This window comes from Muscardinus avellanarius (assembly GCF_963383645.1).
Source record: "Muscardinus avellanarius genome assembly, chromosome: X".
Classification (NCBI taxonomy): Eukaryota; Metazoa; Chordata; class Mammalia; order Rodentia; family Gliridae; genus Muscardinus; species Muscardinus avellanarius.
In genome coordinates, this window is record NC_137792.1 from 12,017,773 (window position 1) to 12,034,877 (window position 17,105).

The 17,105-nt window shown below is 39.2% G+C and overlaps 1 protein-coding gene across 1 annotated transcript in view; it reads right to left on the bottom strand.

Annotated features, from left to right (window-relative positions):
• Window positions 1-9,296: 9,296 nt before the first annotated feature.
• The window catches only part of SCML2 (Scm polycomb group protein like 2), a gene marked incomplete at both ends in the record, with an annotated part of 54,515 nt that continues 46,706 nt past the window's right edge, over window positions 9,297-17,105 (bottom strand). Inside the window, 4 exons of the mRNA XM_080718804.1 lie at window positions 9,297-9,425; window positions 10,701-10,852; window positions 15,363-15,611; window positions 16,236-16,346. Of these exons, the coding sequence (XP_080574930.1) occupies window positions 9,297-9,425; window positions 10,701-10,852; window positions 15,363-15,611; window positions 16,236-16,346 (641 nt within the window). The remainder of the gene's footprint in view (window positions 9,426-10,700; window positions 10,853-15,362; window positions 15,612-16,235; window positions 16,347-17,105) is intronic.

Sequence of the window (17,105 nt, forward strand, 5' to 3'; positions counted from 1 at the left end):
GTGTGTCATTAGACTCAGCTAGCCCCCTATCTATCATCTATCTATTATCTATCTATCTATCTATCTATCTATCTATCTATCTATCTATCCCATTCTATCTATGTATAGAGATTGAACCCAAGGGAATTCTACCTCTGAACTACATTCCCAGTCCTTTTTATTTTTTTTAAATTTTGAAACAAGGTCTCTGCTAAATTGCTGCATCTGGCTTCCTACCTACAAACCTTCTGTCTCAGCCTCCTACGTTTTCGCTTGTCGTCATGTATCACTGTGCCCCACATATCTGCCTTCTTAAAGCAACCAATAGGCTTTTTACTTGGGGAGGTCTGCAACAATACCCCTACACCTTTATTTTCTTTCTCACTATGTCTTTACAATAAAAAATAAACTGAGGCTGCACCAGATGAGGTTACCACCAAAGCTTCAAAGTCTATGTTGCAGTCTCAAAAGATGTTATTTTACTCAGCTCAGGAATTTATTGATTGGGAGCAGGAAGGGGACACTGGGGATTGAACCATAGAGGTTTCTGCCTCTGGAATACACCCCCGTCCTTTTTTAAGACAGGAACTTGCTAATTTACCATGGTAGCCTGGACTCTATCATGAAAACTCTGTAATGCAAAGTGGGTCAGTCTTTTTATCTGCTACCCACCTCCACCAAATAAGAGAAAGGATGTAAAAGGACCAACCGCTCCCAGAAAGTCAGGACTAAGTACTCAGTAAGTGGTCTAATCTCAAAAGCTCACAGCTAGGAGAGGCCATGGGAACTATTCAAATCTCCTTCCACACACTGCACTGCTGAAATTTGGAAATGCAAGTAGCAGACACGCTCCCTCTCGCACAGTAAATGTCTCCTGCCTGAAGTACTCCAGTGGCTGAATAAAATTGCTTTCCCACTTTAGCTCGGGTGTGCTCTGCAGTTGCACATGAGAGAGAAAAAAAAAAGTGTGGCCAGACACTAAAGCCTCCCACTGGCTGCGCTGCCTTCTGGAGGGCACAGGGAAACTAGTCTTGCAGTGGCCAGGTGGCCAAGCTGTCCATGCTAGGACCTGGAAAGAACGAGCCCCCAAGGACGTTGACCCCCAAGAATGCTGGGGGTCTTTGGAATCACCTTGAACTCTGCCTCTCCCATCTTCCTCAGGACCCCAATAAACCCTCAAAAGCACTGGACTCTATCGCAGCCGTAAGATTGGTATCTTGAACCCCCTTGACACCACAAGGTCTAGTATCCCCTGAACCCCAGGAATGATGCTAGCTAGGGACAACGTTAAGTCCACGATCACATCCAGCCTTGGAGCTCGTGGGATAAACCCCGTGAACCTCAGTGACTCCTGCCTGAGATACACCTGAGGTACACCTTAGCCACCAAAGATGCCCGGGCCATATGGGGTCCATAGTGCCTGGGTTATCATTCACACGTGGACCAATAGAAGATGACCTTGCTGACCAAAGAGTTGGCCAGTGGCCTGCAGGCAACACTTGGAGGCTGCTACCGGACATGCCCTGGCCAATGATCAATCGGGCAGTCACCTGAGATAATGTAAGAAATTTCAGTCTGAAATTTGGGATACATATTTTGGGGATATCTAAGAGGAGGACCTTTACCCTGTTCCTCAGACATTGCGGTGGTGCCTAGCTGAGTGAGTATGGGTCTCTATGAGGTGGCTCTAGTTCACCCGCCATGTGTCTATGAGAGACTGAGATGTAAAAAGAGAGGGGCTGAAAACTAGTAGCTTCCAAAAGTCTGTTGAGGGTGTGGGCAGGGGCTGCAGGAAGGACCAGGAAAGCTGTATAAGTCTGGGGTACCAATCAACTTGAAATCCAGCGAGCCACTCTGCCTCCCCACTGTCTACCTTTTGTTAAGCTATAGTTTTGCAAAAAGAAAAATAATCCCAAATTCCTTTATACCTATGTCTAGCTCGGTATCCCAAAATCTGCTTATTTGGAAAACAAACTTAAGTCTTTAACAACAATACCACAGCTGCTTTTCTGGGACAAGGCTAAACTGTGGGCAGTGAGACTGGGTGTAGGGAAATGCGGGATAAAGGACAAGTTTGAGTACTCTTGTGTTGAGACTTCCTTTTCCGGACCCCCCCCCCCCAGTGCTGTCTGACTGGGTGATGGTTCATGGACTCTCCATCAGAAGAAGCAGAGACCACAAGAGAAAAGAAGCAGGCCATTACTGAGCTTCCCTGCAGGAGCAGTGGGGAGGGACCTTATTAACTGTCCACCAGACAAAGGAGAACAACTGTTAGGGGAAGGCTCCTAGGATGAGGGTCTTGAGGGTCTATAAATTTATTTTTGCTTATAGCCCAGTTCAAATGTTTTTCTCTTCTTTCCTGTCTGGGGGTTTCAGTTACTGAGAAGCTTCACTCCAGTCTCAAAGGAGCCAAGGTAGTTTTTCAAATCCTCTATAAACATCTCTGCTTTGTGATAAGGATGAATTATGTGAACATTAGAGAATAGGTAGATAGGCAGAAGAAAGCACAGATGGTGGCAATAAGTCAGAGGCCCAGGAGTCTACTGTTTTCCTTCCTTTTTCCCTTTATTTCCTCCTTCCTTCCTTTTTTTGTACTAAAGATTGAACCCAGGGCCATTCTACCTCTGAGCTACATTACCGGTGTTTTAATCGTTTGTTTTGAAACAGGGTCTCCCTAAGTTGCTGACGGAACATCTTGCTAAGTTGCTGAGGCTGGCCTGGGACCTGTGATTCCCCATTCTCAGCCCCCCCCACGAACTGGGATTACAAGCCTGTGTCACCACACGTGGGAAGAGGTGACCTAGTGGCTGCCTTCACAGACACGCACAGCAGAGCTGTCTGCAATGGGACACTGAAGATTTCAGAGGCAGAGGCCATTGCAGAATGTATACTTAAAAAACTTGATTTCCTAACTCAGTCTTCATGTTGTATCACACACCTATGTTGGAAAGGGGGTCTGTATTGAGCTTCATCCCAGGGGAAGCCCATCCTGACTCTTGCCTACTAGGCTCCCAGGGCTGGGTTCCCAGGCTGCTGTCCAGTTACCTTCACATGCTCAAAGGTGGCTTCAGAAGCCTCTGAGCCATCCCTTCAAGCTCTTGTGAGACTCATTCCACCACACACAAAGGCTGCAGAGCACTAGATTTTACACTGTCCAGCCCAGGATTAATTTCTAATCACACCCCTTCTTAATCTGTTTTAAACTCAGGATGGAACCCAGGGGTTTTCTATCTCTGAGCTACACCCCCAGGCCCCCATTTTTTGTTTTGAAACAGGGTCTTTCTAGGTTGCTAAAGCTGGCCTCAAACTGCAATCTCCTGTCTTAGCTTCCCAAGTACTAGGAATACAGGTGGTCACCATTTTACCAGCCTACTTCTCTTCCTTGCCATTGCAGTAAGGGTTATTTCAGCTCTTCCAAGCTCTTACCTAGCCCAAGGCAATAATGAATTCTAGCTGGGCCAGCCACCCCATCTCACTTGCACAAGTTCAATTATTTTTTTTCTTTCTTGTGTTACTGGGGATTGAACCCAGAGACATTCTATGTCTCAGATACACTTCCAGCCCGATTTTCTTATTTCAAACAGGGTCTGGCTAGGTTGCTGGGAGCCTAAGTTGCTAAGGCTGGCTTGAAACGAGTGATCCTAAGTACTGGGATTACTGGAGTGCCACTGGTGGACAAATTCAATTCTAAACACTCAATTCCAGCCCTTGCTGTTTCCTTCCTTTTCTTTTTTCCCCCAATTCTAAACTCCTCCATTCCAACCCTTGCTGCCTGCCTTCTCCTTTCCTTCTTCCCTCCCTTTTCTTGCTGGGGATGGAACCCACTGGCATTCTACCCCTTGAGCTATACCTTCAACCCTATTTATTTTGAAACAGGGTCTCACCAAGTTGTAGAGGACCTGATTAAATTTCTGGGGCTGGCTGTAAATCTGCAATCCTCCTGTCTCAGCCCCCCTGCCCCCCCCCCCGCACCAATTACTAGGATAAGCCTGTGCTTTCTTCCTGGAAAAAGTGTCCTGGACTGAAACACTCCATTGTTTACATTCTATAAGCCCTGATCCTTCCCTGACTACACACAAGTGCAAATCTCACCTATCTTGAAGGAAAACAACTCTCTTAGGTTGTTTTTGGTACTGGTGACTGAACCCAGGGGGAATTCTACCTCTGAACTATATCCCTAGACCTATTATTTTTTTATTTTTGGTGGTACTGGGGTTCCTGAAAGCCCTTCTACCTCCGGGCTACACTCCCAGACCTATTTTACACATTTTTTTTAATTTTCGAAACAGGGTCTCTTAAGCCAGCATGGCTGGCTTCGAACCAGCGCGATCCTCCTGTCTCCAACTCCCAAGCGCGGGAATTACAAGCGTGTGCCACCATGCCCAGCATATTGTTATTATTGTTACTGATACTGGGAATTAAACCCAGGGGCATTTTACCTCTGAGCTAGACACATTTTATTTTTTATCTTGAAACAGGGCCTAAGTTACTGAGGGTTTTTCTAAGTTGCCAAGGCTAGCCACAAACTTGTGATCCTCCTATCTCAGCCTCCCAAGTACTGGGATTACAAATGTGTGCCACCATGCCTGGCTCTTCAACCCTATTATTATTATTTTGAAATGAGGTTCTGCTAAATTGCTAAAGCTAGTCTTGAACCTATGATCCTCCTGTTTCAGCCTCCCAAGTACTGGAATTGAAGGCAGGTGTCACCACACTCAGTTACTTTCCTGTATGTTTCAATCACAAGCTTCAAATGCTCTAAGAGTTTGTACATGACCACTTTTGCTTAGTCTGAACTTGATGCTGTTTGATTCCACCATGTCTTTCAATTTCATCTCCAACATATCTGTGCCAGCAATATATTTCTTCCAATCTTCTTGTTCTTATGCCTGTTCTCCCATATTATTTACACTTAACTCCAAGAAAATTACCTTCCCAGCTGGGTATGGTGGCACATGCCTGTACTAGTAGTTGGGAGGCTGAGAGGAGGGTCAAGGCCAGCCTCTGCAATCTAGAGATACCCTCAGCAACTTGGAGTCCCTGTTTGAAAATAAAAAGGTGCTGAAGGTGTAGCTTGGAGGAAGGGTGCCTCCAAGTTTCATTCACAGTACTGTTACCTAGTGAAATATTTTAAAAATTATTCTGTACAACCTCAGTTTTCACTTCTTAGAAAGCATTCAAAAAGAAAACACAAAGTGAAGAATGCAAGATTTAGAAAAATAAAAGCACTGTATAAGAGGCCATGTGTGTGTGTGCAGGGAGGGGTACAACCCAGAGCAAAGCAGCTGGAAAGGCACTTTATTAAAAAAATGGCCAGGAACCTCCCATGTTTTTATATTCCCTCAGGACACCTTTTTGAGTATTACATTTTGGGATGTTTATTGCCCTTTGTCATAGCATTGGTACTAAGTGTTGAACCCTGGGTGTTGCCATTGTGAGATACATCCACACCCTTTAAAAAATTGAAACAGGGTCATAAGTTCCTGAAGGTCTGTTATTTTTCAAGGCTGCCCTGAAACTTATAAACCTGCCTCAACCTTCTAAATACTGGGATTAAAGGCATGTGCCATATGTCTGATAATGGTATACTTTTAAGAAACATATTTATCAAAGGCATACACATATTGACATATTTATAGACCAATCAGTTAGATTTGATTGAAAATCATTTGGAATTGGGAAATATGAATAAATGTGTAAATGAAACAGGACTTGTCAAAGGCTTATCACATGCTGAATAATGGCATAGGGGTTTCCATTTGTGGCATTTTGTGTGTGTGTGTGTGTGTGTGTGTGTGTGTGTGTGTGTGGTACTGAGGATTGAACCTAGAGGCATTCTACCTCTGAGCTATACCCCCGCCCTATATTACTTTTTATTTTGAAGCAGGTTCTCTTTAGGTTAATGAGTCTCACCGTTGTTGAGGTTGTCCTTGAACCTGCCATTCTCATGTCTCAGCCTCCCAGAGTGCTGGGATTACAAGTGTGTGCTACCATGCTTGGCACTACTCTTATTTTTAAATTGGCTTGAAATGCAGTAAGTAAAGCTTTTAAAAGATAAAAGGATATTTGATAAAGCCAGGATTTGCTCAAGAAAACACAAGTTGCTGGCTGTGGTGGCGCACGCTTGTAATCCCTGTGTTTGGGAGGCAGAGACAGAAGGATCGCGCAGGTTCCAAGCCAGCCTTGCTGGCTTAAGAGACCCTGTTTCCAAATAAAATATAAAATAGGTCTGGGAGTGTAGCCTGGAGGTAGAAGGGTTCCATCCCCAGTAACACACACACACACACACACACACACACACACACACACACACACACACACACACAAGTTTTATAGTAGATGCCATCACAAAGCACAATTTTGATCTTCTATTTTGTAATTTTTAAATTACAATTTCAGCTGGGCAAAATGGCACACACCTTTAATCTCTGGGAGTACGAGACAGGAGCATTGCAGGTTCCAGCCAGTGTAGACAAATTTAGCAAGACCCTGTTTTTTAAAAAAAAAGGCCTGGGGGTGTAACTGAGTTGTAGAGCACCCTTGGGTTCAATCCCTAGTACCACAAAAAGACATTCCTCTTCCAAAGCATGAAAAAGATGATTCCTAAAATTTCACAGAGCATTAGATTGGGTCAATCAAAATGAAATTACCCAACTGTTTCTTTAGAGATATATAGCTTTATTAAAACTTGAGTTTTTATAGATCATATAGTTACATCTTCAAATGGTGAACAGACAAACATAGAGACACACAAAACCTGACTGATTTATGTGTCAACTTTGTGTGTGGTGTTGAGGATTGAACCCAGGAGCATTCTTTCTATGAGCAATACCCCCAGACCTCTGTTATTTGGAAACAGGACTTACTAACTTCCTGAGAGCCTGGATAAGTTGCTGAAGCTGGCTTCTAATCTGCAATCCTCCTCTCAGCCTCCCATCATTCTTTTTTCATCTGAGCCACACCTCCAGCACTACTTTGAGTGTGTGTGCATGGTAATGTGGACTGAACCCTGGGGAGTTCTACCTCAGAACTATACCCCCTAGCCTCACTTTTTCTTTTAATCTTGAAGCAGGTATAAGTCGTGGAGGACATCACTTAAGTTGCTGAGACTGGCCTCGAACCTTTGATCCTCCTGTCTCAAGCTTTCCAAGTACTAGGATTACAGGTATGAAACACCACACCTGGCTTCTTGAACTTTCTAAGCACATCCCAGCATTGAATTGTATCAAGAGTGCCAGTTATTTTTTCTTTTAGGGGGAGTACTGGAGATTGAACCCAGGGGGGTTTACCTCTGGGCTATACCTCCAAATTAAACCTAGGGGCATTCTACCCCTGAGCTACAACTACAGTCCTTTTTGAAATAGGGTTTGGCTAAATTGCTCAGGCTAGCTGCGAACCTACAATCCTCCTGTCTCAGCCTCTCAAGTAATGGGATTACAGGTGTGTGCCACTGTGTCTAGCAAGCACTAGAAATTTAAACCTATTTTATTTACTCAGCTAACTGCAAATGCAAACCTTCCATAGCTTGAAAAGGCAGTTTTTCCTTCTCATAACACTATTAATAGTTTCTTTTTCAAATCTAACAAGTTCACACTTTAATATAGAGGTAAGTAAAAGAAAATTTGAGGCTTTGACATTAATTGTTGCAGTTATTTAACTTTATTATATTTTAAAATCTGAAAAATGTAAAACGTTGTATTTGTATGAACACCTGAGGACTGTTCAAATGGGCACAGTGTCTTCACACAAACAATTTGAAAGAAGACCAAGTTTAAGGAAGAATCTAGTCTTAAAAAGGAATGATATAGATGAAACCATCCTTTAAATAGCTGCATTCTTTCTGAAGTACAGAGTTTTCTAAAAAGAAAACGTACATTCTTGCCCTGGAGAACATTCTATTGGCATTTATAGCAAATGGCTAATACATTTATAACTGATTCTCATAGCTTATAAACACTATACCAATGTCATAAAAAGTAATAACAATAAACACATAGCACCATATCCCCTTGAAAGTTCTAACTTATAAAGTCCTGAACAACAAGTCAGAACTAATGTATCTTCAAACTGTAGCAGAATAAATGGCTCAGAACTAAGCAAGTTAATTAGAAACATTGCATAGAAAAGAGAACTTCCCTGTATGGAAACCAATCTATGGATTGTTTCTTATCACCTGAAAAATAAGCTGAGAGGTACTGGTAATAGCAAGTGATATACTTTTTTTTCTAGTGGTGCTGGGGATTCTATCCAGGGCACTCCACCTCTGAGCTATATAACCCCAGCCCTATTTAATTTTTTTATTTGGAAACAAGAGTCTCGCTAAATTGGTGAGGCTGGCTTCAAACTTTTGATCCTCTTGTCTCAGTCTCCCAAGTACTGGGATTACATGTGTGTGTGCCACCACACCCAGCTTATGATGCACTTATTTTTTTACAGAATAATAACAACTATATACATGTTCATCATAACTCTGTGGCAGTGCAAAGTGCCATATTAAATTCAAAGAGAAAACATTTACTTGTATATACCTAAAGGTATAGAAAAGTATATAAATATGGAAATGTATCCACATAAGGAATAAACACATACAATAAAATATATATATATATTTTTAAATTTGGACACAAGTTATCTTGATATAAAGGTCTGAGAAATGAATGCCTAGTTAATGTCCAAGCTTAGCAAAAAGAGAAAAATTGTAAAATAGGTATTTCATTGAAAAAATTTAAATTCATCCAAACTATTTTTGTAGTATAAACTCTTCTGAAAAAATGTTCATTATCTCCTAGTTTTTAAAAGTTTTAAAAGCTGATAAGAACACTTTATGAAAGCGTATAAGCTTGCTCTTTTCCTTTAAATATGAACAAATACAACATCAATCAAGAGTACTAACAGAAAGGAAACTAATTTATATGGCTATTGCCTTCCTAGAAACTTGTAGAAGAAGAATACAACACTGTAGAATCAGACAAAATATTTGAGAAAGAGATTATAGCTACAGGTGCATCTTTAAATTCTGTAGAAAATTCTTATGGATTTAAAGAAGTTGTTAAATCCCTGATATTTTCCCCTTTGGAATTTAGCTGTTTGGTTATAGATACAAAGTTTAACCAAAACCAAAGGTTTTTCTCTGTTTACTATATGAAGAGCATTTGTAAACTATACAATGAAAATAATATAAGACAAAGAATAAAATGACAATCTGAGTATGTTAATACTAACATGTTAAATGGTTTTTAAAAGTAGACTGGACTGTTACTTTTAAAACATTATCAGTACACCTGAGAATTATGTCCAATCTAAACATACACTTTTTTTCAAATATATTTTCCTTCTTTAAGTTTTTCAATGTGGTAACATAGCTTTAATGCCGGCCCCAGTTTCAGCCCCATATACTTCATCACCACATCACTCTTGAGTAATAGCAAAGCCTTCCCATCAATTTCCTACAGACAGAAGAATAAAATTATAATTAATTATTCATATTTTGTCAAAAGTTATTTATACATAAAATGGAGCATCTATATATTCTATGTATTCTATGAATATACATTTCTTTCCTGAAAACTATTAAAATAGTTTGTACAATGAGGTATCATTGATATTTAAATATAATTCAAATTTTAAGAAAAAGGAAATTTAATCTACTATCTTTGATGAATGCCCCAAGGAAACTATATAATTTTTAAATATTGTGTTGAATAAAATACATTATATATGACAAAAATATGAATAGTAGAAATAAATTTTAGATGGCCATCAATTTTCTAAGAAGGGTTCAGAATATGTCACAATGTCACAATCTATACATATGCTATATGGTGATACCTTTATATTGAAAATTAATCAGTTATGTGAAGCTAGTTAGATGCCAAAACCAATTAGTGATTTTCTTACAATATTAAAAATGATATCAGTAATTAGATCACCAATTTGATTTTTCAGAAAACACTGAAATTTTTACTTAATAGGCATCTTTTTCAAATTCTTAATTATCTTATTTAACCAATATATGTAATAAAAGCATATTATTTGTCAAGAGTTCCTGTTTAAAATAAAGCCATATTGATCATTTTTTGTGTGGGTCTGTAGATGGAACCCAGAGGCATTCGACCTCTGAGCTATATACCCTACCCTATTTTTTTATTCTTTATTTTGAAACAGGGTCTCACTAAAGTTGCAGAGGGCCTCACTAAGTATCTTAAGCGGTCCACAAACTGTGAAGCTCTGGTCTCAGTCTCCTGAATGCTGGTAATCGATTACAAGCATGTGCAAGCACACCCAGCTTACATTTAATCTTATAAAGTTGGATTAATTGGTTATCATAACAAGAAGGCCACCATATTATGAACTGTGCTCACCCCCTCCTACTTATGGTCTTAAGACCAGGCAGAAAGCTGTGGGTAGGTAAGGAGGATCCTTCTACCATCTACCATTACAAAAAGGGTGGTCTCCCCCAGAGTGGAGATGCTTAATTAACATTACCTCTTGTTAACTTGAGGCTATTTAGTGTATTAGGCACTTGGAAACGCATTTAAAGGAAGACCACTAATCCACCATTTAAAGATCTAATGTTGTGCAAAATAACCCTTTTCACAAATGAAAAAAATCAGTTGGTAGGGTTCCCCCACTATCCACACAACTATTTAACTGAAAGGCCTGCACAGAGGTCATTCAAAGGCATTACAGTAGCAGGAAAACCGGATCAAAAGATACATTACGTGTTGCCTGAAGAGGTCAGCGAGGGGGCCTGATATCTGAGGATCTGTATGTCTCATAAACTGTATCACTTCATCCACAGACCAGGTTGAAGGGTCCTTAGAGAAGCCTTGTTTCAGGACACTGGGGTCAGGTACAGCTATATATCTTGGAGCTTCAATGGGGGGGGGAGAAAAAAGACAAATCATACTTGACCTGATCATTATCCTCCAAGAAGAGATTTTAGGAATAATGGTCTCATTCCTGGAACCTTCTCTTAAGTACCCAAACAAGGACTCAGGACTCCAACAGTAAAATCTAGTGAAAGCCTAAATGAAGATGATCTGAGGAGAGCTGCACAAAAATGTCCCATCTGACCTCCCCCACACAGCAGAAGCAGCTCCAGAAGTTCCATGACACATAAGATCATAAAACAGACCAAGCAATCCAAGGGCTCTTGGCCACAGGCAAAAGTGGCAAAAGATCTGTTACTAAGATTTCAATTAATTTCTCTTAATCTCTCTAATTTGGTTTACTTTGCCACATAAATACAATGGAAATCACCCCATTTAGTTTTATAATCACTTAAATTTGTTCACTTGTTTTTTTTTTTTCCTATGCGTGTGTGTGGTGAGCTACACCACCAAATCCTCAATCCTATTTTATTTTTTATTTTGAAACAGAGTCTCACTAAGTTGCTGAGGCTGGCCTTGAACCTTCAATCCTCCTGTCTCAGCCTCCCAGTATAATATGGCAATTTTTAGCATCATTTTTAATCTTCAGGGTCCATTTCCTCATGACCTAAATGTTTTTTTTGGGGGGGTGTTGGGGGAAAGTATTGAGGATTGAACCTAGGGGTATACTAATAGCACTGAGCTCTTTTTTATTTTAAATCAGGGTCTTGCTAAATTGTCAAAGTTGGCCTTGAATCTGTTCCTCCTGTCTCAGTACCTCCCAAGTACTGGGATTATAGGTATGTACCACCTTGCCAACATTGATAGCCTAAATATTAATATAAATTTTTGGTACTCAGAATTAAACCCAGGGGTGTTCTATCTCTACACTACATCCTCAGCCCTGTTTTATATTTTATTTTGAAGCAAGGTCTTACTAAGTTGCTGAGGGCCTTGCTAAATTGCTGAGGCGATCCTTGAATTTGTGATTCTCCTATCTAGGCCTCCCAAGTACTGGGACTATAGATGGGGACACCACACCTGGCTAATCTAAACTTCTAAGAAAACGAGATTATGCTGGTCATGGTGGTGCATGTCTATAATTCCAGTACTTGAGAGGCTGAAACAGGAGGATCATGGCCAGCCTCAGCTATTTAGTGGAGCCCTCACAGGAGGACTGTGATTTACAGATAGCCTCAGCTACTTAGTGAGGCACTCCACAACTTAGTGAGAACCTGTTTCAAAATAAAGAATAAAAATTTGGACTGGGGGTATAGCTCAGAGGTAGAATGCCCCTGGATTTATCCCAGCAGCGCACACAAAAAAAGAATAAAAAATAGGGCTGGGATATAGTTCCAAAACAGAAGGCCTCTGGGTTTAATCCTCAGTACCGCCAAAAAAAAAAAAACAAAAAACAAAAAAAAAAACTGCTGGGCTAAAACAGAAGTAGCATAACATTTTCATTTAATTCTGCTTTCATGTTTAATTGCACAGTAATAAATGCACTGATTAGAGATTTACAGGTTTAATAGGTTTAATAAGTAACATCTATGAACCAATTTAGGTATTCATACCTCAAAAGTTTTTAACGCTGCTATTCATTAGTTGCACTGAAATTTGTGTCCTGACAATTACTCATTCACTCAAGCAAAGTGATGACTCTAAAATTAGTGTGTGATAATTTCTAAAGGGGGATTTGTATTTGCTAAGTTTCTTTAATCAAGGACAGTCAATGTAAATTTGGTATTTTTGTGTATGCATTAGACAAAGGTATATCCATTCTTTCTCATTATCTGAGCTATGGTCATTTTAGTAGCATTTTGAACATTCAATGAAAAAGGTAATAAAGATAGACAATGGTTCAAATCACAGTGGTTAATTTTTTGTGCAGTTCTAAATTTTATTTTATTTACTTATTTAGTTCTGAAATTTATTACTTTTTTAACATCAGAACATTGATGTGAAACAGAATTTCTATACTAAAATATATCCTCCCATCTACTTGTCAGTGGAAAAAAGCTTTCAGAGAAAAAGAAATTTTGCTGGGTTTATAAATATAGGTAAAATTAATGATGATATAGATTATGGCCTATCTCAGAAATTCTGACGATTTAGACAGAAAAGCCATCTCCTTTGGTTCAACAATGACAAAATTTAAAATTATAAATTACCAACAAGGCAAATCATACCTCTGATTTAATTTACATTGTGGGTTTTGTGTCATCAGAATCTGGTATAGTTATGTCTTGAATAATGCTTAACCAGTTTTATAGATATTTCTATTATAAAAATAATTTTATGTTAAAAATAAAACAACTATATAATTTTAGTATACTAAAAAACTTTTTTTTTTGCGGTACTAGGGATGGAACCCAGGGACATTCTACCTCCAAGCTATACCCCCAGCCCTATATTTTATTCTTTATTTTTCAAACAAGGTCACACTAAATTACAGAGAGGCTCATTTAAGTAGCTAGGTATGTCTGCAAACCTGTGATCCTCCTGTCTCAGGCTCCCAAGTGCTGGGATTACAAGCATGTGCCACCATGCCTGGCTAGAAATAATAATTGAGCCCATATCTTCAAATTAATCAGAAAATGTTGCAAACATATTACTGTTATTGAAATAACTACATGAGACAAACTAATTATGTGAAGTACCAAAGTCCAGTCATGTTTTTCTGAATGGTTCTGTCTTAAATACACTGAGATATCAACATATTTCTGAAATAAATGTAATAAATGTGATTTGATTTCCTCCAATAATGTTACTGGCTTTCTTCCATATATTAAAAGTCAGATTTTTTTTTAGGCTACTGGGAATGGAACCTGGGGGCTTTCTACCTCTGAGCTACACCCCCAGCCCTATTTTTTTTATTCTTCATTTTGAAACAGGGTCTCACTGAGTAGCAAAGGACCTCACTAAGTAGTAGCTGAGGCTGGCCTTGAACCTTGATCCTCCTGCCTCAGCCTCCCAAATGCTGGGATTACAAGTATGCGCCACCAAGCCCAGCTTAGAAATTTTTTTCCTTAAAATAATGGAGCAAAGTAGGATAGAAAGTTGCATGAGCATCACTGGCTGTACGGGTGAACTCAGCTTTAAGTAACAGTTGTAGTACCTTAATGAAAATAATAGCAGTGACACCTGTAGAAAATTTAAAAGTGAAATGCTTACCTGTTATCTAGAGATGGAGAAAGCATAATCCTTAAGACTACAGCCCTAGAGCCATAGTCTTTATAGGGTTCAAGGGTAGGCCAGCTACTTTCTAGCTGAAGGAACTTAGCCAAATAACTTCCGAGATTTTTCTCACCTGAAAATGTTTACCAGGCACCTACATCTCAAAGAATTCTTAAAATGATAACCTAGGAGGTTGTATAAAATATTATATGCCTGGCATATAATATCACATGGTGATTCATGTGACAATTTTATTACCATTAAGTTTAATACAATAATAATAATATTAGCCTTTCTACTCCTACGAAGACCAGAAGTTAGCATTCTAAAGCCCAAATACAGATTATTTTGGCATGATAGCATTAGGCATACATTTGTAAGTGAGATATTCAGTATTAGAAGTAACATTTTAGAGCCTTTTACTAAGGCCTGTCTTCAAAAGCTGATACTATGTAAAAATACTTAAAATTTTAGGGTATATTACTCCTTAAAAAATAAATATTTTTAGACTATCTGCAAACAGTATTACTTTAGAAGCAGAGAAAATCTCCACAACAAGTGAAGGATGGAAGTGACAATGTTAAATGTGTCACAGTATGTGCATAGTGCAGTTGCCCATAGAGAACATCAATGATGAAAGACAAGGGAGTTACTTGGTTTCCACTTCATTCACTCTTTAACCTGACCTAGATGCTCACCTGGAGAAATAGGACAAAACAACTTACTCCCACCCCTTACTCTCTTGCATGCTTAACCCTTAAAAATATATGGGTAGTAGCCCTTTTTGCACATGGAAAGATATTCTGACTCTTTCCGAATGGCAACAAGATGCTGCCCAGTTTACATATGCCATGTTTTCCCAATGTATCTGAGAGAACGCGAAAGGATGTGGAACATGGGGAAATGGTGTACTGCAACAACAGGATGCCAGAACCCTGATCCAGAGATGCACAAAGGCTGGACCCTGGAAAGGTCTCAAGAGAGGCAAGAATACATCAGAAAAAATAACAAATTTATCTTTCTAAGCCTCTGAGTCCAGAGGTTGAGTCCAAATGGTATACAAGGAAATGACAAATTACAACTACTCAAGAACCACTGAGATGTCTCTATCAGAGACATGGTTAGTGATTCAGATCCCCAGAGGCAGAATAGACACAAGGAAGATTGGGGCATCGATAATGATTTGACCCTGACAGTGATGTGAAGGGGAGAGGCTGGTTATCCCAATTCTGGCATTTTCTCCAATATGATACACTCCTAGGTGATGCTGTTGGATGTGGAAATCTCAAGGGAAAGATAAACACACTGGCTGAAAATGACTGTTTTAAAATATACCTTCACTTTTCCTTTGCACTTGGAATTTTGGCTCAGAGTAACTGTTCTTGGTAGTTGATTTGTTCCCAACTAGGGTTGAACTTGAGGTGCTTGGCACATTTTGAGGAAAATTCTTGTGGGCTGAAGTATGCATAATATTTCTACAGACAGGATTCAAAGGATGTCCTGAGTATAGTGGTGGCTTATTGTAATTTTCAGAAAGCTTTCCCTCTTTGAGCATTTCACTTGCCTCAGAAGACAATAGATGGCCTACACAGAAAAAGACAAAGGAAGTTATCTTCAAAAGACTTACAGCTTAAATGCTGCTACTACTAAAAGGTAAAACATTCTCATTTCCAACAAGTTAACTTAATTCATGTTATACTTGACCACAAACTTCTAACAACCCCTCCTCATCATTTATAGTAGAGGACACTGTCCTGAAATCCAAATGATTCTGTGACATCACCTTTACTTCACAAGGCAATTTAGCATCTCTTGCCAGTCTTGCTACCAAAGCTGTGAACCCTTCACAAAAACATTTGTTCTTTGGAATGTAGTTCTGTGAAAGTATTTTGTTCAAATATGACCAAACAGTTGGTTTCTAACATTTGCTTACTACTTGAGTAGTAAACATTTTCACTGGAAAGGTACAAAGTTGTTCTATTCTTCTACAAATTTTAGCAAAGCAAAGCTTTTCTTATCTAGAGAGAAATAACATCAGTGTACTTCTGAAGCAAAAACAGTGCCCAAATTGCCAAATAATATCCCAATTGCCAAACTTACTTGGGCAGCTACACTTCCCTACTCCCAACATGATTACCCTAAGAGCATCTATATTAATGGTAGCATAAATATTTTTTCCAGATCCTAGGATGTATAAATGCTATTTACCTGTAAAGGCATGAAGCTTTGTTTTAGGCAGCTTAGGAGAAACTGGAACAACAACAGGTAGAGGCTGTGGAGGAGATCTTTTGATGCTTTTCTTTTCTGTGTCTTCTTTTACTGTTTCTTTTTTTTAAAGAAAAGGTTTCATTATAACCAATAATTAAAGTACCCAAACATTTTCATATCAGCCTAACATATTTGTTTCTAAATCATTGGCATTCTATAACTTCATCAATAATGTCATTTTATTGTTGCCAGGCCTGGTGGTTCAGGCATGTAAACCCAGTACTTGGGAGGGTGAGACAAGAGGATTAGAGGTTCAAGGCCAGCCTCAGCAATGCTGCAAGATCCTCAGCAAATTAACAAGATCCTGTTTCAAAATAAAAAAAAAATCCAAAAGGCAGGGGATGTAGCTCAGAGGCAGAAAGCTCCTGGGCTCAATCTTCAGTACTACAAAATTATTTAATTGTTCATGAATAATATGTGCTTATTACTTCATCTTATTACATTCTTCTATAGGATAATACTCAAAGAGTATTTCCAGAAGTATGTTGAAACTTTATTTATCCTGGGACCATTAGATGTCTCTGAATAACTCAGAAGACAACGCACAACCCATTACAATGTATCTAAAATGCAGCTTCCAGTAGAAGCTGGTCATGGTGGTGCACAACTGTAATCCCAGTATTTGGGAGGCTGCGACAGGAGGATTGCAGGTTAGAGACAATATATTTCAGTGTATGACAAATAATGCAATTTCTACATTTAATTAAAACATTTTAACTTCTAAGCAAAGAGGGCTGAGGATATAGCTCAGTTGGAAGAGCACTTGCCTATGGTGCACGAAGGCCCAGGCTCAGGCTCAGGCTCAGGCTC